At 43.3% G+C, this 24,375-nt stretch overlaps 1 protein-coding gene across 4 annotated transcripts in view; it reads right to left on the bottom strand.

Annotated features, from left to right (window-relative positions):
• Window positions 1-24,375, bottom strand: part of ATP2C1 (ATPase secretory pathway Ca2+ transporting 1) — a 144,840-nt gene that overhangs the window by 30,607 nt on the left and 89,858 nt on the right. For all 4 annotated transcript variants that reach the window (XM_040353044.1, XM_040353046.1, XM_040353043.1 and 1 more), the window contains 3 exons: window positions 17,003-17,100; window positions 13,645-13,740; window positions 9,002-9,091 (listed from right to left, as the gene is read on the bottom strand). In XM_040353044.1, coding sequence (XP_040208978.1) covers window positions 9,002-9,091; window positions 13,645-13,740; window positions 17,003-17,100 — 284 coding nt within the window. The remainder of the gene's footprint in view (window positions 1-9,001; window positions 9,092-13,644; window positions 13,741-17,002; window positions 17,101-24,375) is intronic.

Genomic DNA, 24,375 nt, shown 5'->3' on the forward strand with positions numbered 1-24,375 from the left:
AACGGGGGATCTTCCTATCGTACGCCACGGCTCCAGTGTGGAGTGACCTGGCGGTACGGTAGGACGTCTCAGAGTATCCCCTGCGGCCCACAAATAGAGATATTTTTTCTTTAAAAAATCAATTAACCCCTTCAGCGGCTTATCTCCTGTCAGATACCCACAGTATCTGCTGATAACACTGAGAGCTTACTGCTGAGTGCATAAATAGTTATATATTTCCCTAAACTGCACTTCCCAAGTTTAGTTGAGAAACCATCATGGCTGATGAGGATTGCTCTGAATTCACTGCCATGCCAGCTGAGGGAAATATTACCCCCCAGAACCCTATTTTCCTTACTGCTGCCCAGATACAGGAATTAATAAACCACTCGGTGCAAATAGCCATGGCTTCCGCCCCGGTATCACAATTGACTGCACCTGTCATGCCTGGACCCCCAGGCCGTGGTGAACCGCCCACAAAGGGCAAAGCGACACACAAGCGCAAACATGTTCCCACAACACACGACTCCCCGGCAGGGGAAGTAAATAATGTGCCCCAGGCAGCACCCAACCCGGTCTGCCGACCCACTACCCTACCAGACTCTCACCGACCCCTGAGCCTCGGGGAGCAGCAAAAGCAGAGGCAGAAGTCCGCCAAACGGACTAAACCAGATTCCTTTGTGGACACATCAGATTCGTCCACAGGATCTGAGGCGTCAGACGCCTATGAGTCTGAGGAAGATACGGATTATGAGGGTAGTGGGCATATGGCGCCACCTGACAACGCCACCCCTGTAACCCAGGGCGAAATTATCCTAGACGCCAGGGGAGAACCCTTCTTCGACCCAGAAGGGATTTCTCACCCCCGATCTGGCGAATGGGCTCCCCTCCCGGAGGTAGCCCAATATATTCAATACTGGGCCCGTAGGTCCGTAGATAAGAATAATCGCAGTAAGCTGAGGGCGGAGTGCCCCCGTCCCTATATCCCGAAAAAGACGGTAGTCACCCCAGAGGTAGACCCGGTACTTCTCAGGTACCTTACCAAACAAGGTAAATACTCCAAAAAGGGGATTGAAAGATCTTTCCGATCTATTCAGGATAGAATCCTTGACCTGTTTGGCCCAGTCACCAAAATACTGAACATTGCCGAACAGGCCTCCTCCACGGAGACCCCTGTAGACCTGGACCAACTTAGAGGTTGGGCCCAGAGAACAGTGTGCCTACTAGGCTCCGCCAATACCATTTGCTCCACGGAGCGTCGCCGCTCCATACTGATGAGGTTAGACCCTCAATTGGCCCACCTCGCAGACTCAGAACCGGGCCCTTCAGCCGAAGGTATGCTCTTTGGCGATTCACTTATTAAGGACATTAATAAGATGGTAGGATTATACACCAGTTTGGACAAAGCCCAATCATCCCTGAAGAAATCAGGGTCAACCAAGGTTTTTCCTAGGGCCGGCAGAAACAGGGGCCGTTCTGCCGGTCGCTATTCCGCAGGCAGGCAATACTTTAGAGCTCCCGCTCAGTACAGCCAGGCTCCACAATCCTACCCAATCCCGGTGGCGCAACCAGCCCCCTTCTTCCCACCTCGCGGACGACCCTGGAGAGGACGCGGAGGGAGAGGCTACCCCCGCTCAAGACCTAATACCGGTGAGTGTCACACACCCGAATCCTTGTCACATTCTCTTGGGGGGAAGGCTGAGACATTTTATCCACGCTTGGTCTGCGATTACGGCAGACGCCTGGATACTCAACACGGTGGCAGGATATCAGATAGAACTGTACTCCTTGCCAGAAATGAATGTAATGCCTCAACCCATCAAATTCTCAAACAAAAGTTCAACACTCATAGACCTAGAACTTCAGGCCCTTCTTACCAAACAGGCCGTGATAGAGGTTCACCCTGTCTCCCCGGGGTTTCTCAGCAACCTCTTTCTAGTAAGAAAAAAGGATGGCGGATTTCGCCCCGTCATAAATCTAAGGACCCTCAACCAACATGTCGTCTACCGACATTTCAAGATGGAGGGGATCCACTATTTGAGAGACTTGTTACGCCCCGAGGACTGGCTAGTAAAGGTGGACTTGAAGGATGCCTACCTCACAGTCCCCATTCATCCTGCTTCCCAACACCTCCTGCGGTTCCTTTGGAGAGACAGGTTGTGGCAGTTCACTTGCCTCCCCTTCGGACTCTCCTCCGCCCCGTGGTGCTTCACCAAATTGTTGAAGCCGGTGGTGGCGGCCTTACGGAGCAGGGGCGTCCGGTTAATCATATACCTAGACGACCTCCTCATAATGGCCCGATCTCACCACCAAGCGATGACCCATGCCACCTGGACCGTCAGATTGCTCCAGGGACTAGGTTTCATCATCAACCACGAGAAATCCATCTTGACCCCTTCTCAGGAGATGGAGTTTTTGGGGTTCTTAGTGGACACCAAACACTCTATACTTCGCTTACCCAAAGCCAAGCTAACTACTATCCGCAAGGAGATTCGTGCCATATTGTACAAACGGCGAGTATCTTTACGCGGTTTGGCCCGATTAGTAGGACTTTTATCGGCCTCTATTCAGGCCATCTTCCCGGCTCCCCTCCATTACCGAGCCCTTCTGAGACTCAAAGCGCTCCACCTGCGACAGGGTCTTCGCTATGCAGACGAAGTACCTCTGGATGCAGAAGCAATAGTAGAATTGCGTTGGTGGCTGAGTCACGCCATCGATTGGAACGGGAAGACCATCTTCAGCTCCAATCCGGATTACATTATAGAATCGGATGCGAGTCGACACGGCTGGGGGGCTCGCTGCGGAACATCCACCACAGGAGGGACATAGTCCGCAGGGGAGTCCCTGCTTCATATCAATGCGTTGGAACTCATGGCGGCCTTCTTCGCCCTCAAGAGTCTCCTTCCGAACACCTCCAATTGTTGCGTATTGCTGCGGATGGACAATGTAACCGCAGTCCAATACGTCAACCGCCTAGGAGGTTCCAGATCCAAAGCTCTGGCGAACCTGGCAAAAGAGTTTTGGCACTTCTGTCTGGAACGCAACGTCGTTCCTCTGGCGGAATACATCCCGGGTGCCTCGAACTTGATCGCGGACTGGAATTCCAGATACCTCACAGATTCCAGCGATTGGCGACTGGATCGGACGGTATTCCTTTCTCTGTTCCGGTTATGGGGTCCCTTCTCCGTGGACCTGTTCGCATCCCGCCTCAATTGTCAACTCCCTCGCTTCTACAGCTGGAGGCCGGACCCCGAAGCCCTGGCAATAGATGCCCTTCGGCAGGCTTGGCCGCGAGGGACACACTATGCGTTCCCTCCCTTCTCCATGATCCTCAGACTCCTATTGCAGGTGGCAAACCTGCAGGCTTCAGTTGTGCTGATCACTCCTTGGTGGCCAACACAACCGTGGTTTCCCCTTCTCCTGGGAATGACCGTAGATCTTCCCAGGCTGCTTCCCCGGGTTCCTCACCTCCTTTCCAATCCTGCAGGAGAACCCCACCCTCTGGTCGTGGATCACAACCTTCATCTCCTCGCTTGGCTGATTTCGGGGTGTCAGGCGCAGATTGCGACCTTTCACGAACAGCTAGGGACCTTCTCGCCCTGGCCTGGGCCCCCGGGACTAGATCGGCATACCGATCAGCCTGGGGAACCTGGGTACGTTGGTGTGATCAACGGAAAATTGATCCCGTTCACGCACCTGTAGCAATGGTTGCTAACTACCTGGCGGATTCTTTTGCATCCGGGAGATCTTATAGCTCCATTAACGTGTATCGCTCTGCGATTTCGGCCTACCATTCCCCGGTAGATTCCCTTCCAGTGGGCAAACACCCCGTGGTGTGTCGTCTCCTGCGAGGCGTTAGGTTCCAACGTCCCCCTCGCCCCAGATATCAAAGCACCTGGGATGTCTCCAGGGTATTGAACATGTTTTCTACATGGGAAGATAACGACGCTCTTCCGCTAAAACTGTTGTCCTTCAAGCTTACAGTCCTTTTATGCCTTGTCTCCATCAAGCGCATATCCGATGTGAGAGCCCTGGACATATCCAGACGCCAATTCTCACCTCAAGGCGTACAGTTTTCAGTAGTTCGTAGAACAAAGACAGGGATACAATCTGTATTCTATCCCTTTTTCCCATCACATCCACGTTTATGCGTGGTTCGCTGTTTACAGACGTATGAATTGCAGACGGCCCCGCTTCGGTCTCCGTCTCTATCCCAACTTCTTATTTCTTACGTCGGCCCACACCTGCCGGTTTCCTCGGCCACTCTGGCCAGATGGGTTAGATCCACCATGGGCTTGGCTGGGATTGACGTTACACGATTCGGTGCACACTCTTCCAGGGGTGCAATGGCTACGAAGGTAATCACCTCGGGAGGTTCGCTTTCGGACCTTCTGAGAGCGGCGGACTGGTCTTCCGAATCCACCTTCCGCCAATTCTACTTTAGACCGGAGGAACACGTATCTATGTCGGTTCTATAACTCGGTTGTTAATTAGACGTATACTTGGTTGTTATTGTATTTATATCTATGTATGACTTTGAACTTGCATAAGATATGAGCCTCCTGTCTGATATATAAATTGAGATTTTCCTAGCTTGTGACGGAAAATATTAGTTATATGAAGACAGGAGGCGAGTATCTTCCCTCCCGACCCAACCCTATCATGGTCTTTTTTTCTCATATTGTTCCAGGTTACTGAGGACCGCAACACGCGAGCCACGGGCTGAGCAATTTCCGGAGGAATCTCCTTTGTTGTCCCCGTTGGGACCTCTACTTACTCGATTCTCCGAATCCAAATCGTTGATGGTCAGAAGACTAGTTGGAATTGAAGTCGCGGTTTCAAGTCTTGGACAGTTCGCTCCAAGAAAGAGGAAGTGATTAAAGGGGCAGCCCCTTATATACTGGCAAGGACCACGTGATTGGCTGATAGGCCCAAGGGGCTGCTGGGACTTGTAGTTTGTTTTTAAAGTTCTTTTATTATTACTAAAATCCACTAAAGTTGTATTTCTGCTGTGGGCATTATTAAAGGAAAGATAATGCATAAGATACTCGCCTCCTGTCTTCATATAACTAATATTTTCCGTCACAAGCTAGGAAAATCTCAATTTATACACAAGGTTATGGTCTATGCACAACCATCATCTTTAGAAACAATCCAGAATACTGGGGGAAGAGTCCGTTGTTTAGGCAGAACTGCTGATGAATCTTAGTAGATTTGTTCAGCCAAGTTAGGTTATGTATGTAGCCAGTCTATAGTGTCAAATACAATTGATTGCATATGTAGCCATCCCATAGAAGAGCATGAGCGTAAAAAAAAGACTCTGTTGCTCCAAACTTCTGCTTGTTAAATTGCTGACATTTTAACTTGCACACTGTTGTGGGCTCCCTACAGGTGCTACCAGCTGAAGACTTTTTCCTTTTTTCTTTTCCCACAGCCAAGTGTGAGGCAGAAGCACTTACTGGCCGCTATTGCCTGAGCCATCGATCAATGTCTGCTTCACACAGAACCATGATGAAGAGGTTAAACGAGGACAGTGGCCAGTGAAACCAGTGGGAGCCCGGGCTGCCGACAGGTAATTTAATGCGCTCGGCTTTTTGTAACAGTGTCGGACATAAAAATGTTTTAATTTCCGCCCACTTTGTTGTGGTGGACATAAAATATAAAAAAAAAGGTAAATAATAATTGGCATTTGGTCTGCTCCATGTAGGATATATAAAACATTGCCTATGTTGAGCTCTGAGGTAAAAATTCTTCCCGTGAGCTGCGCATTCTCCTGTAACACTTGCAAGCATTAGGCATACAAGAAACACAGGAAAAGTAGCAAAATTGGCAATGGGAAAGCACTATCAAGACTTGAACCAACCATGACAATCATGAGCATACGGCTTGGCTTTCATTATGGTCATCAATAAAATAAAGATGTGTGCCATATAATGCTTGCCAATTCAGATTCTAAAATCACTAAAAGTGCCTCCATGAAACCTAGGATTACAGAATATGCAGGAGATGGTACGAGTGTAAAACCGAGAAGAGGTAGAAGAAAGAGGAAAGAAGACATGCAGAGTAGAAGTACCAACCAACACAATTATTTGAGGGACTTTTCAGGCGCTACAGTGATGAATGAAAAACTCATACATTACGTGTAAATTCATAAAACTAAAAATATGTATATATAAAAAAAAAAAAAAAAAAAAAAAAAACATCAAAAGATGCATTGCACAAAAAGTTGTACCCTTATCCAATTTAAGTTCAGTCCAGCACTGGGGCTTTCTGCAGCAGCTCTTCTCCCCTCTCTTCTTACAGGTGACCCATCAGCAGCATGTGCGAGTCTATGGATGCACACAGTCTATACAAACGGAATGGGCTCAAAATCGCACTGCAAAGAATCGTATGTGATTTGAACAGGAATGCGGTGCAATTCCTGTCCGAATCACATGCGATTTCCTTCACCGCTCCTGTGTGAACCCAGGCTTGCCGTAGTGACTTCAGCCTGGGAAATCACATGCTAATTGGACAGGAATCGCACAGCATTCCTGTTCAAATTGTATGCGATTTACAGTGCGTTTTGAGCCCATACATTCTGTATGGGCTCAAATCGCACCGCAAAGGTAACAGTACACTGTATTGGCAAGTACTTGAGCACAAGTATTGCTACTAGAAAAAAAAAAAATTATGTATCTGTGCAATCCTAGCGCCCCCTATAGCAAGCGCATGCATAAGGGGAGCAGTGACAGTGGGGAACCCCAGAAGAGGAGGTTCGGAGCCACTCTGTGCAATACCATAATAACAATAAAAAAAAAAAACACACACACACACACACACACACACACACACATACATACATACATACATACATACATACATATATATATATATATATATATATATCTCTCGATATATTTATAGATCTATTTATATAAACTTTACACCTACTTCAAGTCCGGTTTGTTAAGCCCAGTCACCTTTGCATAACCTTGTTACACTGAGGATTCTAACAGAAATTTCAACACCTGTGTCTGTCCTAGGTAGTTCTACCACATTCTAAGGCCAACCTTAGACCTTAGCAGATAGGTAGACGTGCAGAAACAACTCGACTCAGACTTTAGTAATTGCCATACATAAACTAGCAAGATGCAGCTTACACTGGATTGTAACAGGCCTAATAGATTACTAAAAGACACAAAGCAATGTCTAATTCCGCCCTTTCACCCCCACACAGATTTTGTGACTCTGTTAAAGTGAATTTAAAAGCCAAGTTCAACTTTGCGTGATATATATATATATATATATATATATATATATATATATATATATATATATATATATATATATATATATATATAAATAAATAAATGGGAAATGCGTGAATACTGCATTTTACTAATGAATGAACGCCTTTAAAGGCTAAATTTATATTTTTTGCATGTTTCACATTTACATTCATAATGATAAACTGCGTTAGTGGGATTACGAGAGCAATGCTTTCCAAACGGGAGGCTGCAGCATTTGTTCAGGTCAGTTTAAAGTATGATTTAGCATTTCAAAAAAAAATAAAAAAAAATTGTATACTAGTATAATAAATGTACTTTTAGGAAGTATACCATGTGGTAAACACGTACTCGTTGAAAACCTTAGCCCTAGCACATATCTACCACCCAAGACACCATCCTAATCAACTGTCAAAAATATATATATATATATTTTTTGGGGTGGAATGTGAAGAGAGTATGTTTTCCATTAGGAACCCAGTAAATAACCAAAAAGAGAATCAAAGCATACCACTAACTAAAATAGGGACAGTTGTGGTTAAAGGAGAAGTTCACCTTTGGAATATGTTATATATTCCACGCTTATTTATGGCAACCATGCAACATGTTCCAGCAACTGCACTTTATCCCCCCCCACCAGGATTTCCTCTCCCAGGCAGGGGGTTCCTCCCTCTACAACTGCCGTCACTTTTTAAAAGCAGTGCAGCTGGGTTGAGCACCTCCCAAAAAGCTACGTCATTCATAAATTCACAGTTTCCTCTGAATGCGTAAGCTACAAGTACCTTCAGCCACCGTGGCAGACGTACTTGTAGTTTGAATGAACTGTTAATGCGCAGATCAGCACACCTATAGTTCATTCACATTGCCTACATTTCTAAAAAAAATGTACTTTAATGTATTCCTAGAAGAGAATAAAAACTCCCTGAAGAAGACAGCAACTGTAGGGGTCGAAATACATCCCATGGTATTAATATGACCTACAAATGTACCATTTGTAAATATATATTTTGTCTATTAATTCTAGTACTGCATGTACAAAAACCAGAGCTCATATTTTAACAATTCCATGTAAAAAACTTTTTTTGTAATAAAAGAACTTGTTTTTTTACAAACCAATACCCATGTACTCTCTTTGCTGATGAAAAAAACCCAGTGGGGAACTTTTGCAATTTTTCAATTGCCATTATTGGGGTGTGCAGTGTGTTTTTGACTCTCCCATATGCGTTTTTCCATGATAGTTTATTCACATTGCCTACATTTCTAAAAATGACAGCCCATATAGAGGTACGGCAACAATGCTGTAGGAAATGTGTGCAGGAGCCTGACATTGCAACGCTTTCCAGGCTCCCATTTTAAAAAAAGAACACACATTTTTACCTGCAAAAAACATGTGCATTTATTATGTAAAGGTGAACTTGGCCTTTAAAGTTGTTCATTAGCGGCAGAAAACGTTTTCTTTTACCAGACTCGTAAAACAGTAAACCATGGTTATCTATGACTCAAGCCTGCTGTGGGGGGTGGTGGCTTCCCTTTTGAACTCAGAGTAAATACCAGTAAATTACCAGTAATTACTCAGTAAATACCTGGCAGGCAATTAATGCATACAGTTCAGTACAGTTTAACATTAGCTGCAACAAATGTTATGTCTTAGCACACTGGTAATACAAGAATTATCTGCAAAACAAGCCTGAAGTTTAAAATGCCACAGTAGCGTTTTTAAAAAAAAATTAAATTTGCGGGAGCCAATAATTTACCTTCATAGACAGCGCAATCAAAGCCCCTTCTGTTGGCTTGCCAATTAATGTATTATTTCTTATTTCTGCATCGTTACACACACATCCTGCCTGTAACCAGAAAATATATAAGAAAAATAAGCATACAAAAAGGGAGCATCCACATAAATATAGTCACACTCTTGGCTTAATAATATATCTACTTATATATTTAGATAATATCGTTATAGTATTAATAGAAGTTTTCAAAGTGTAAGCACGTCACTGGTGTAGATTACACGCTGTACTTTTCAAATTTCTATGAACGTCTTAGTAAGCATTTGACGATAGGAGGGATCATAGTTTTCTTTATTTTATCGTAAATGTCCATCTATTAGTAATCATCTCAGGCTCACAAGACATAAGTCAAGCTTTTATCCGATTTGAGAAATGCAATAGAACTATACTCAGATCAGGGGTTTACTACATTGGGTCCCATAGCAAAATCCCTAAGCATATCTAAAGCTTAAAAGGGGTTGTAAAGGTACAATTTATTTTTTCCTAAATAGCTTCCTTTACCTTAGTGCAGTCCACGTTCACTTACCTCTTCCTTCGATTTTGCTTTTAAATGTCCTTATTTCTTCTGAGAAATCCTCACCTCCTGTTCTTTCGTCTGTAACTCCACACAGTAATGCAAGGACTTCTCCCTGGTGTGGAGTGTCATGCTCGCCCCCTCCCTTGGACTAAGTCAGGACGCCCACTAACACACCGCTCCTGTCTCCATCTGCAATGTAGAGCGTGTCCCAACTCTCCTGCTCGCCCCCTCAAGGGAGGGGGCGAGCGCGACACTCCACACCAGGGAGAAAGCCTTGCATTACTGTGTGGAGTTACAGACAGAAGAACAGGAAGTGAGGATTTCTCAGAAAAATAAGGACATTTAAAAGCAAAAATCGAAGGATGAGGTAAGTGAAGGAGGACTGTACTAAGGTAAAGGAAGCTATTTCGACAAAAAAAAAAAAAAATGTACCTTTACAACCCCTTTAAACTTGTTGTTTAAAGTTTTAAAGTAGAGATGAAAGTGTTGAAATCCCATTTCTATTGCTGTCTGTGTTCCTGCAGGGTAGATTCACCCAGGGAATCCAAAATGTTAGTTGCCTTATTGGAAGGTTCCCCTTTATTCCTGTGACAGCAACTGTCTTACAGGGGATTTCATCTCACTTTGGAGAGCATTCCGTATTCTGTTATGACTCCATGGCAGGGGTATTAAAGTGGTTCTAAAGCCTTAACACTTTTTACTTTAATGCATTCCTTGCACCAAGGTAAAAAATAAATACATTTAGGCATCAGCATCCCCCCTCACCCCCCCCTTTTACTTACCCGAGTCCTTCATTTGAGTCAGCACTGTGCATGCCTGCAGCTCTTCTCTCCTCTCACTTCCAGGTCTCAGTGGCTCTGCTGGGGCACTGGGAGCAATTGGCTCCTAGTGCTGTCAATCAAAGCCAGTGACAATGGAGCAAGTTGAGTTAATGGACGCAGCAGCTGGGTTCTGAAGCGAGCATGCACAAGTGCCCCCATGGGAAGTGACGTCCTGTGGGGGCACTGGACATAGGAGGAGCCGATGGGGGACCCAAGAAGAGGAGGTTCAGGGCTGCTCTGTGCAATGCCATTGCACAGAGCAGGAAAATAGAGATGTTTATTTAAAAACAAAAACACAACCACTTTAATCACCCCCCACAGTAATTAAAACTAAAAATACAGTTCTGGCTTTGGATATACTTTACATGGTCTGTGAAAACTTAAAGTGTAACTAAAAGGCAAAAAACTTTTTTTCTTAGTTTTAGAGTGGAGATGATTTAGAACACCCGATGGGGCCCATTTGGGAGATTCTCCCTCTCCATTTGTCCTGTTAAACATGATTAGTGAAAGTGAAGGAAAATCCCAGATTTTGTGTTGTCCCCAGACTACCAATAGTGGGGACACTAGTTCTAGTAAAATGGGGCCCCCAAGAAGTTCCCTTAATTTGCAGGGATTTCCTCTCCCTGTTTGGCTATGGGGCAGAAGTGAAGGTAAATCTCCCAAAATCGAAAAACCGATGGCAAAAAAAAAAAAAAATCTGATAGAAGTTATAACCCTCCTTTACTAAATGGAAAAACAAAGAAAAAAAAAAGTTTTGCCTATGGTTCTACTTGAAAGTAAAATCACAAAAACATAACATAAATCGTTGCACTGATAGTTTTCCTTATGTGAATCCTTTATTTCAGGTCTTTATTAATGCTCTTCTTTACATTTAATTGCACACCAAGCAGGTCATCAAAAGTAATAGTGACAATGGTTGATACAAATCAAAGCACTAATTTTGTGGTTGAACTGGATGGACTTGTGTCTTTTTTCAACCTGACTACGTAAATCATCTTTTAGTCATACTTTCATTTTTTTTTTTCTCACAATTTGCTGGAGCTGCCCAAGAACCTGAGATTTAATGTTGCCTTTGAAGTCTAATGCCTAGTACACACAAATCAGACAAAAATAGGAAAGAAAAAAAAAATACAGCTTTCACAGCAATCGCACGATAATCTGATCATTGGAACAAGACTTGAGAGCCGACCCCGACAGGTCATGCAAAATTGCCTAAAGGGACAAACGCGAAAAAATATGTCTCCTACGATAACAGAACGTACAATTTTCATTTAATCAGCACAGTATTCGTACAAAATTTTGATTTATTTTTTTAAATTGAAGACCAAGCCCACGCATGCTCGGAAACTAAATATTACAATATGACACAATTGCATCACTTGCAGAGTTGTATTGTGTCGTACGAAAATGTGTGTAACCTCTTCATTTTGGAAATGAGACTAGCATGCAAAAAAAAAACAAAAAAAAAAAAAAAAAAAAACACGATCATTCGTTTGATAAACTCATTGGGGCAGATCCACGTAACGCGGCGCATTCCTCCGTCCGGCGTAGCGTATGCCGCCGTAACTTTGTGTTTTTTTTTGTATCCTGAAAGAATTTCCGCCGTAAGTTACGGTGGCGTAGCATAACTTAGGCGGCGTAAGGGCGCGCAATTCAAATGGATGTGATGGGGACGTGTTTAATGTAAACATGTCTTGACCCGATGTAAATGAAGTTTTTTTTTCAACTGCGCATGCGCCGTCCGTGGGGGTATCCCAGTGCGCATGCTCGTAATTAAACCGGAACAAGCCAATGCTTGCGACGGTGACGTCATTCTACGCAAAGCCCTATTCGCGAACGACTTACGCAAACGACGTAACATTTTCAAAATTCGACGCGGGAACGACGGCCATACTTAACATAGGATACGCCTCATATAGCAGGAGTAACTATACGCCAAAAAAAGCCTTAAAGCGGTGGTTCACCCTGCAGAACAACATTTCAGCATAAAATCCGGCATAGTAGCGCGAGCTACAGTATGCCGTCTTAAATTTTTTATCCCCGTACTCACTGTTATATCGTACATAGACGATTCCATCTGCCGCGGGGAATGGGCGTTCCTAGCAAGAGGGAGGGTGATTGACGGCCGGCTCTGGCACGTCACGCTCCCCGAAGACAGCCGGAGTAGGTCTCGGCTCTTCACGGCGCCTGCGCACAGGCTATGCGCAGGCGCCGTGAAGAGCCAAGCCTATTTCGGCTATTTCCGGAGAAGCGTGACGTGCCAGGGCCGGCCGTCAATCACCTTCCCTCTCCATAGGAACGCCCATTCCCCGGAATTTTCTATGTACGATATAACAGTGAGTACGGCGATAAAAAAATACAGACAGGCATACTGTAGCTCGCGCTACTATGCCGAATTTAATGCTAGAGGGAAAAAAAAAAATAATAATTTTTTTATATAGGGTGAACCCCCGCTTTAAGGAAACAACTTTAAAAAAATGCGCCGGCCGGACGAACGTTGGTGGATCGCCGTATCTAGCTAATTTGCATACTCGACGGAAACACCACCTAGCGGCCAGCGTAAATATGCACCTACTAAGACGTACGCCTGTCGGATCGAGCCCAGATTCAGTCGTATCTGGTTTTGTGGATACAAAACACAGATACGACGGGGCATTTTAAAAATTACGCGGCGTAGCCATAGATACGCCGGCGTAATTCGTTTGTGGATCTGGCCCACTGTATGTACGAAGCTTAAATGGGTACACTTCTGCCAGTGCATCTTAAAGTTTTTCTGTCATTTTGAAACATTGCAACATATTACCACCAGTTTTAAATATATTTTGTATTCATTCCTGTGTATCCAGGTCTCAAAGCAGTAGTATGCTCAGCTATGGCTGGCATTAAGAACATTCCATGGACTATGGAAAGCTGTGTCACACCAGCCATTGTATTGTCAAGGAATGCTTGTGACCTCCAACATAAAATTCTACAGTATAGGATGTCTTGCTGCACATTATTCTTGTGTTACCTTGTGTTATGAATGCGAGCGATACAGCTAGCCGAGGCACTAGACAAGACAATCTAGGTATTCGGAATAAATAATGCATTATCCATACAAAAGGGTCATGGTGATAAATGTCTTACAAGAGAATGTGTAGTTGCAATTCATTTATTTAACTGCAGTTCTGTCTCTAGGTCAAACTCTTGACCTGGCATTAATCAGATTGCCTGCACAGTAAAGAACTAGAGGCAAAAAAGATAAAAACAGGAAAATAAAAATAACTTACTTCAACTACTTTGCTGATGGATGTACTGCAAAAACCATGAATAATATCACCGTCAGCAGTAACTTCACCAAATCGATTGTAGCCAACACCAGATACCTTGTAAACATATAGAAACATGTATTAAAAACTTAGTATGGTTGAAAAAAGACCAACAGTCATCAAGTCTAACATAGAATGCATGTTTTTTTTTTTAAGTCTATATGTATTTACAAGTTATAAAATGTTATTATAGATGATATTTGCTTTAAAATAAACATTATTATGGGTTAGCAAGAAAGACAGCACAGAAGTTAAAGCTTGACTGGTGATTTGCTTTGGCTGACTGAAACCTCAGTAAGCTGGTTTATACATGGATCAAAAATGACCTGATATACAAGCGATGTCTTGATATAAGAGCAACGTCATGTCACAACTGAGTATAAAAGAGAAGAGAGGCGCCTCCAAGTGTAGCAACATGGTTGATGATTAAAAGAGTCACATCTAAGTATGCAGGCATCCGGGATAAAGCTTTACACAGACAGACCTCCGCACTGCCATCAACGTCATCCCTTCCACACTGCGCTTCACAAGCGTTTCAAGCCTTGCTTTCAGATCGCTCTACTGCAGGGTAGTCTTCCTAGTCACGATTGCAGACTAACAGCGGTAAGAGTTGGCGGTGAGGAGGATGGTCTATGTGGACAGCTTTACCCCGGATGCCTGCATACTTAGATGTGTCTCCTAATTATACACCATGTAAGCTGCCGTATGTTGTACCTTCATTAAATGTAACCATACTGCTACACTCTGAGGCTCCCCTCTTCTCTTTTATACTCTGTAGCTCCTGCTGGATTTTGCTTCTAATCCCCTTGTGGATGGACATTTTATGGTTACACAACCTGGTCACATTGCTATAATCTTTTTATATGGGCTATAAACTAAAGGACTTATGAATGAATGGTTGTGGAACGAATCATGCGAGTTTCCATTATTTCTTATGGAAAAATGTGCTTTGATATAAGAGTGCTTTGGATTCCAAGCATGTTTCTGGAACAAATTATGCTCGCAATCCAAGGTTTTACTGTATTACCTTTTCTAAGTATTAGAAACTTTTGATTGCCAGTATGGGTTGCTGCTCTTTATTGTGTCAGCTTTGATAAATAAAATATCCTCCAACTCAATTCACTGATGCCTCTGTACTTTCCAATTTTAATACAAATAAACATAATTCTGCACTTCTCAGGCCACTTCACATGACCGCCACCTACCTCGCTGTTAAGAGTTTTGGCTGACTAAATTGCATCTAGATACATCAATTGTCATTAAAGTGGATGTAAACCCACTATACACCCAGTGAAGTGAACAGCCTCAGATGATACACAGAGATGAACCAAATCTCCCTACATCGATTTTACATGTATATCTGCTGTCTTCACATTTAAATACAGCCGTGTTAGGAAATATTGTCTTCCTGTTTAACACAGAGTGTTACAGCCAAGATAGGTAAAATTGCTCATTGGAGGAAAGGGACACACCTCCTCTCATCATAGGCAGAGACTCTCAAGAGGTGTTTTGTAACAGGGCAAGCTCCCTGCTAGAAATGTCAGGCTGCTTATATCTGATGTGTCAGAGAATTAGTGAGGCGTTATCTGGCTGATAACAGAGGAACAGGTCAGGAGAGAGCTACAGGACTTGGCTCTTTAAAGAGCGATAACAAAATAATGCAGATATATGTGCCCAGCTCAAATTTCATGAATTGGGTTTACATCTACTTTAAGCACTGATCTTCAGTAAGCGACAGCAGTAATTCAAACTGTGTCCAGTGCCAATAAAACCGGGAAGCTGGGAAAGGGGGATAGAAAATTAAGTATATTATCCTTTAAAGAAAGTCACTGTAAAAAAAAAAAAAAAAAAAAGGGTGCCGTCATCGCTGCCTTTCACCTAAAAAGGCCAATCTCCTGAAGTCTTGAGTATTCTCTGACCTTAGTAATGGCTGACCTGGAACAAGCATGCAGCCACTCAAGGAAAAAGACCTAGATAAGGGACTCAAACAAACTCAGCACATCAACTTGACACCCAGGACACAAACATTTTCAGGAGAGACCAGCAGCATTTACCTTTCAGAATACAACCTGTGTATTTATTAATAACTTGTAATTGCAAAGAATGTATAACACAAGTCTGTGCAATGGTTTATTAACCCCTTCCCTATTGAGTCACTGTAAAATTACATTGGCGGGAAACCTCCCTCCCACCGGGTGGACGTCATATGACGTCCTGGGCTTCGCCGGGTGGCAAGGGGGCGCACGCCACATTGCTCGGGACCCGATGCGCATGCCTAGCAGCTACGATGTCTGCCGGGCACCCGTGATTGCCCACAATTATAGCAGGACCATGTATCTGTGTGTAAACACACAGATCCATGTCCTGTCAGAGGAGAGGAGACCGATGTGTGTTCCCAGTACAGAGGAACACACATCGGTCTCCTCCCCCTGCGAGTGCCCTCCCCCTACAGTTAGAATCACTCACTAGGGAACATATTAACCCCTTCAGTCCCCTAGTGTTAACCCCTTTCCTGCTAGTCACATTTATACAGTAATCAGTGCAGTTGTATAGCACTTATCCCTGTATAAACGTGAATGGTCCAAAAAACGTGTCAAAAGTGTCCGATGTGTCTGTCGCAATGTCAGTCACAGTAATAAAAAATAAAAAAAACACAGATCGCCACCATTACTAGTAAAAATTATATATATATATATATATATATATATATATATATATATATATATATATATATATATATATATATATATATATATATCAATCATAAATCTATCCCCTATTTTGTGGACGCTATAGCTTTTGCGCAAACCAATCAATAAACGCTTATTGCGATTTTTTTTTACCAACAATACGTAGAAGAAAGCTCATCAGTCTAAACCGAGGGAAAAAAATGTTTAAAAAAAAAAAAAATTTTTGGGATATTTATTAAATCAAAAAGTAAAAAAAAAAAAAGTGTTTTTTTCAAAATCGTTGCTCGTCTTGTTTATAGCGCAAAAAATAAAAACCGCAGAGGTGATCAAATACCACCAAAAGAAAGCTCTATTTGTGGGGAAAAAAAAAAAAAAGATTTAATTTGGGTACAATGTTGCAAGACCGTGCAATTGTCATTCAAAGTGCGACAGCGCTGAAAACTAAAAATTGGTCTGGGCAGGAAGGGGGTGAAACCGCCCGATATTGAAGCGGTTAATGTACGGCTAAAATGTGGGCTTTTAAAGCCTGAAGGAATATTTGTTAATTATTTAAGATGCCCCATCATATCAGTGAACAGGCAGCTCTAGTTTCATAAAGTTAGAAAGCCATTGACCTGTTTAACACATACCTCAGCATGGATTCCATCAGATGTAAAAATGTGAGTTACAGTCATCTCATTCTTTGTTAATGTTCCAGTTTTGTCGGAGCAGATAACATTACAGCAGCCTGAAAGAAAAACATTTGTCACAGTGACACCAATCTGGATCCAGAATGTGGGAGAAAAACAGCTTTGCAATTATATTAAGAAAAGACAAGCTGCGGAATGCTAACAAGATCAAAGCATGCCAAGAGGGTGAAATATTCAAGGTCTTAACACACAATTAACATTTTTACTGTTACTAATCATGAACACTATGAGCTTCTAACCCAGTGTTTCTCAACCTTTTATCAGTCAAGACACCCTTTATAACTATGCACAAACTCAAAGCAAGCCATTTTAAAATGTACAAAAAGAAACTACACAACGTAGCAACATCCACACAGACAGAGCCGGCGGTTCACACAGGGGCGGCACGACTTTGGGGGCGACTCGGCAAGGCAATCTCAAGACGACTTGCAAAATAACTTCTGTATTGAAATCAATGCAAGTCCCCCCGAGTCGCTCTCCAAAGTCCTACAAGAACCTTTTTTTAAGTCGGAGCGACTTGAGTCGCTCCCATTAGAACGGTTCCATTGAATAGAGCGGAGCGTGACTTGTCAGGCGGCTAAGTCACCCCTGTGTTAACCGGCTCTTAGGATACTCAACGGTAGAAGTGATTTATTCTTCCAAAGCAAATAGACCTTTGCACATTGGTACCGACTAGTATTCACCACAGGTGCGAATCACATACAACGTCAGTGATGACACTGGTGTGAACCTAGGCTCAGCATTATTACATTTTAAATGACAATTGCGTGGTTATGCGATGCTGTACCCAAACAAAATTTGTTTGTGTATCTAAATCTGCTAGTACATCTAACACCCCCCCCCCCTCCTCTAAATTAACAATACTGCTTTCCAAAAGTGCCCCTGTACCGAATCATCCAGAATGGTGGCACTCTAATACAGAGGGTGAGGTAATAGAGAGGAAAAAAGCCAATATACAGTATTACATGTTTGTTTTTATACCACTTTACGGTTTATTCAGACCATTCCTGTGCAGCTGTCAGAGAGCGGCAAAAACTGTTAGCTTAAAGGGGTTGTAAAGGAAAATTTTTTTTTTTTAATAACAAAACATGTTATTGACAGCAGCACAAACCAATGGCTGCGCTGCCATCAATCCATCCACTCTAGCCAATCAACGGCCAGGCTGAGTGGAGAAGGAGACGTCGGGGGCGAGCGCAGAAGGTGAACGGGCTCAGGTAAGTAAAACGGGGGGGCTGGGGTGCGTAACTGTCAGATGTTTTTTCACCTTAATGCATAGCGATACATTAAGGTGAAAAAACATGAACCTTTAAAACCCCTTTAACCACTTCCCGACCGCCGCATGTATATGTACGTCCACAGAATGGCACGTACAGGCAAATGGGCGTACAGGTACGTCCTTGCCTTTCCGCGGGTCGGGGGTCCGATCGGGACCCCCCCTGCTACATGCGGCGGTCAGATTCCCGCGGGGAGCGATCCGGGACGACGGCGCGGCTATTCGTTTATAGCCGCTCCGTCGCGATCGCTCCCCGGAGCTGAAGAACGGAGAGAGCCGTATGTAAACACGGCTTCCCCATGCTTCACTGTGGCGGCTGCATCGATCGAGTGATCCCTTTTATAGGGAGACTCGATCGATGACGTCAGTCCTACAGCCACACCCCCCTACAGTTGTAAACACACACTAGGTGAACCCTAACTCCTACAGCGCCCCCTGTGGTTAACTCCCAAACTGCAACTGTCATTTTCACAACAAACAATGCAATTTAAATGCATTTTTTGCTGTGAAAATGACAATGGTCCCAAAAATGTGTCAAAATTGTCCGAAGTGTCCGCCATAATGTCGCAGTCACGAAAAAAGAAAAATCGCTGATCGCCGCCAATAGTAGTAAAAAAAAAAGAAAAAATTAATAAAAATGCAATAAAACTATCCCCTATTTTGTATACGCTATCAATTTAGCGCAAACCAACCGATAAACGCTTATTGCGATTTTTTTTACCAAAAATAGGTAGAAGAATACGTATCGGCCTAAACTGAGGGAAAAAAATGTTATATATGTTTTTGAGGGATATTTATTACAGCAAAAAGTAAAAGATATTGCATTTATTTCAAAATGGTCGCTCTATTTTTGTTTATAGCGCAAAAAATAAAAACCGCAGAGGTGATCAAATACCACCAAAAGAAAGCTCTATTTGTGGGGAAAAAAGGACGCCAATTTTGTTTGGGAGCCACGTCGCACGAGAGCGCAATTGTCTGTTAAAGCGACGCAGTGCCGAATTGTAAAAACGCCTTTGGGCATTTAGCAGCATATTGGCCCGGGGCTTAAGTGGTTAAAATATTCAAAAAGCAGTGTCACGGTAAGCATTAAGGCCGGCCATAGACGGAGCCAATTTCTTTCCTACAACCAATTCCACCATCAACACAAACAGTGTTGACATGGAAATCCCTCATGCAGAGCCATTGTGTTCTCCTAGCAGGGGAAGCGGGGGGGGGGGGGGACCTATATAAACCACTATCAATAAATCGCATGTAAAATCTGGCAGGCTGGTTGTACCCAAGTTGATCCATCAGTACATTCAGCCTGTTCATACATAAAGATTTGAATGTTCTACGGCCGGTTTAAGATGAGTGCAGAACTGTTGAGGTCCTATTGCTTTTATGGTTTAAATATTAACACATCCTGTTAACAAAAAAGGAGTTTGCAGAACTGTCAGGGTGAGCACAACACACAACTGCAATGCAGGCTCAGAGTCTGTTCTTAAGGTGTCTGAATTACGAATCGATAAACTCTGCAGAATAAACAACCTTCTTTTAGACATCTACAGCAATCAATAACCCAAGTAGTGCAAACAAATATTCAAAGAGCTGTGGAAGACATAAAAACAGCTCATGTATTAAGATTTAAAGTCTACTAGGAGTTCAATAAGGTGCTATGAAATCATCGGTTTGATGTAAAATCATCGGGTATCTTCATGGACTGTGAATCAATGTCTTCCTCCTGACACCATGCCAACTGTTTGCACTTTCAAGCCTCGGAAAGTGTGGGGTAGTAAATGCCAGATACTAAGCGCTATTTCTTATTGAGGCAGGAACAGACAAAATAAGTGATAGGATTGAATACAAAGCCATTGGCAGTAAATGTTGGTCACCATTGCAGCAGTTTAATGAAGCACAGCTTCTCTGAGCATTAATCTAGCTGAAGGGTGAGGAAATGCCTGAAAGTGGCTACAAAGCACTACAGGCAGTAGACAGTCCAGAGCAATATAACATATCAAATAAAGTACAAACAAAAGTACCACTCTCTGCAATGCTCTCAGCCCAGCCAATCAATGAAGCAGTACCTGTAAAGCATTGGGGGGATGCTGGGTGACGGCTCTGAATTAGAATTGAATATTGGCCAGAGATGAGACCCACAAGTTGTGTATTAAAGTGGATGTAAAGCCACTCTCATCCTTTCTAAACTACTGCCATAGTGCTGATCTATAAGGATATACATGCCTCCTGCATGTATCCTTACCTGTCAAATGTCTCCCCTCTGTCTGTTATAAGAACTGAAAAACTGCAGATTCTGTGGATGGGTCTGTTGTCTGGAGCTCTGTGGGTGGAGTCGTGATGTCAGTAGTCTCCCCGCCCTCCTCTACACTCCCCTTGTCAACATGCATTTTTCCTGTGTATTCCTTACACCAAATTCTGCTATGATCACTAACACCCAGTCAAAATCCAGAAAAGTAACCACATGACTTCAGAAAAAGAGTGGGGGTGGGAATTAAAAAATAATGCCTGTCTCCAGGCTAGTGCATGAGATATGTAAATAACCTGTCACTCACAGCCAGGGGGCGGAACGGACTAAGGTTTTTCTCTGTAAGTCCGTTTTACTTCACTGAACAACAAAAGAGGATTGCTCAGAGCTGGATTAACTCTGTGTAGCAAGACCGGGCTCAGATGATAGGAAATCTTTTACTGTACATTGCGACATCAAAAAAAAAAAAACATTTTCGGGTTTACATCCACTTTAATGTTTGTCCTGTAAAGTTCCTATAGCAAGAAATAGCTACTGCAAATAGTGGCTCTGAAGTGATAACTGCCATCGTTATTTTGGAATTTAGCAGGATGTTGTTGGATAATCCGACCATTTGTATGCTCCATCGGACAATTGTTGGTCGGAATTTCCGACAACAAACGTGGGATGTGGAAAAAAGAAAATGTTCCTGGACTGCCGCATTCTGATAGGCGATTTATTGAAACAAAAGCTATGACTAAGCATCTATCCATGATGTGAAACATGTTAGCTTTTTTGTACCCTATTTCCACTTTTTACCATCGATTGCAGTGTTGCATGATTTTTTGGATGTTATACAGCTTTGGATTTTATCCTTTGTTTCAATAAATCGCCTATTAGAGTGCGGCAGTCCAGTAACATTTCTTTTTTCCGCGGATCAGCGCAGAGTCTGCACCTGCCAGTACTACAGGGCGGGAGCACAGCATAGGTCGCAGGGCTTGGAGCGGTACTCTTTTCCAACAAACGTGGGATAGCATGTTTTACATTTTCCTGACAACAAATGTGGGATTGTGCGATCGTGTGTACAGAAGTCTGTCGGAAAAAAAAACAAAGTACAAACACGCATGCTCACCATAAGACAACATTAGCAGAAGTTGCCCAAAGGGTGGCGCTAAAGAGCTGAAAAACATAGTTTTGTGTATGTTGGCCAACAATATTTTCCTGCTTGTATGCAATACAAGTTCATGGCCATGCCCTTCGCGCAAAATTCCACAGATTTGTCCGATGGGATCAGATTGTGTGTACGAGGCTTTAAACATTTACATTTTCTACCTAGCTATACAGTCTGCTTGGGCTACAATGCCGCTCACAGCCTCAGACCCTGAGAAGGTTCAAAGTAATTGTGCGATTACAGAGCATGTAAACACCATAGTTAGAAAACCACAAGATGGTGGAGGATCAGCTGAAAAAAGTTGAATACTTTGTTAAAGTAACACATTTTCCATCTACCACCATTTTGATGGTCTTAGACAAGCAGATGTCTCACTGTGAAGAACATCTACCCATCCTCAAATGACAGCCCCAGGATCGAGTGCGATCCTCTTTTCAGGACTAACCAAAAATGCAATACACAAGCATACGCTCACAAGTTCATTTGAATCCTTCTTGTTTTACATTAAAAAGCCAACTAGCGATCAGTGTGCGTGTTCTGTATTTTTATAACAATGGTCTTTGGGAGAAGGATGTACTCCACACCTACAGCAAATTCTAATTCACCACCTCACTGTATACATTTTCTAACTGTGGAGCAATCACAAAGATTTCACAGATTGTTTGAGGATTGGAAGTGCTCATTTACACAACACTTTATGGCCTGTTGCCAAAAGTAATATTTCATTTGGCAACATTGGTTGCTTTTGTTTTGTACAGCCAGTTTCCTGGTAGCCATAACAGACTGTAATCCAAGACAGCAGGGAGAAACAACGGTCTTCAAATCGGTTTCTGTATCTTTTCTGTTCTCACTTTTCTCTCATTACCGCAATTAAAGTGTTACTAAACCCTCAACAGTAAAATCAGTATGTATGTGCAGTAAAGTATGCTCGTTATACTCAGTGGGCTAGATTCAGGTAGGGGCGCGCATAGTTACGGCGGCGCAGCGCTTCGTATTTACGCTACGCCGCCGCAACTTACAGGAGCAAGTGCAGTATTCACAAAGCACTTGCTCCGTAATTTGCGGCGGCGTAGTGTAAATGGGGCCGGCGTAAGCACGCGTAATTCAAATGTGGAAGGGGGCGTGTTTTATGTAAATCTATGATGACCTGACGTGATTGACGTTTTGTACGAACGGCGCATGCGCCGTCCGTGTACATATCCCAGTGTGCATTGCTCCCAAGTACGCCGCAACGACGTATTGGTTTCGACGTGAACGTAAATTACATCCAGCCCTATTCGCGAACGACTTACGCAAACAACGTAAAAAAATCAAAAATCAAAGCCGGGAACGACATCCATACTTAACATTGCGTGCGCCTCATAGAAGCAGGAGCAACGTTACGCCGAAAAAGCCTTACGCAAACGACGTCAAAAACTACCGCCGGGCGCACGTACGTTTGTGAATCGGCGTAATCTAGGTAATTTGCAAATGCTACGCCAAAAACGACGGAATCGCCACCTAGCGGCCAGCGTGAGAATGCACAGATGCAAAGATACGACAACGTATGAGAATTACGCCAGTCAGATCTTAGGCTAATGTCGGCGTATCTTGCTTTCTGAATACAGAAAGATACGCCGGCACAGCTTTGAATTTACCCGGCGTATCTATGGATACGCCGGCGTAATTCTTTGCTGAATCTGGCCCACTGTGGAACCTTAAGGGTTAATCCGCTGTATTGTGTAAAAAGGCTGTTTGATCCTGTCTTCTCTGAGCCTCCCCTCCTCCTACTGTCCCCTGATAATTTCCTGATAACAGTCTATGGAGTCAGGCTGCACATGCACATTTTGTTGTGTATGGCTAGAAAGGTTTTTTATTTCTTGGGAGAGTGCATGTGATCAGCACAGGACCAATCAGCTGACAGTCAGAAAACACCTCCTATAAGCTTTAACCAGAGCTTGGCTGGACAAGAGTCACAATATTGCTATATACTGCTGATGAGAAAGGGTATTTAGCAGTTTATAATAGTTGAACCTCGGATTATGAGCATAGTCCGTTCCAGGAGTATGCTCCTAATCCAAAGTACACACATATCAAAACAAGTTTTCCCATTGAAGTCAATGGAAACAAAAATAATTTGTTCCGCATTGACTTCAATGGGATGCAATACCGAATGCGGCCATAGGTGGGGGGGCCGCAGGGTGCCAAAACTGGCCGAAAAGGCCAGAGGACACTTTGGCTTGTTTCCTGTGCCCCCATACCTCAGGCCAAATGAGGTACTGCAGGCCTATTTTCAGCTCTGCTCAGCTTCTGCGCCCCCGTACCTCAGGCCAAATGAGGTACTGCAGGCTTATTTAGCTTGAATTCTGCTTGTCTTGCGAGTCACACTCGCTCTCAAACCAAGTTACTGTTAAACCAAGGTTTCACTGTACTAAAATAATTGCATTTCCATGTCCTGTGTACTGTGGGAGACTATATATAGTGAATGCAGGGTCCTGGGTTAGTAACACTTTAAATTACTTAAATTTGCATTTACTGCATGGACATGGGGGACCCAATGAGCAATGACTCTACACACTGCAGCCACAACATGTGAGCTCATCATTGCAAGCTAAGGCAAATAAACAGGGAATAGAACTACACTAATACCAAGTAACAAACACATTGGA

The sequence above is a fragment of the Rana temporaria genome, chromosome 5 (genome assembly GCF_905171775.1).
Source record: "Rana temporaria chromosome 5, aRanTem1.1, whole genome shotgun sequence".
Lineage (NCBI taxonomy): Eukaryota > Metazoa > Chordata > Amphibia > Anura > Ranidae > Rana > Rana temporaria.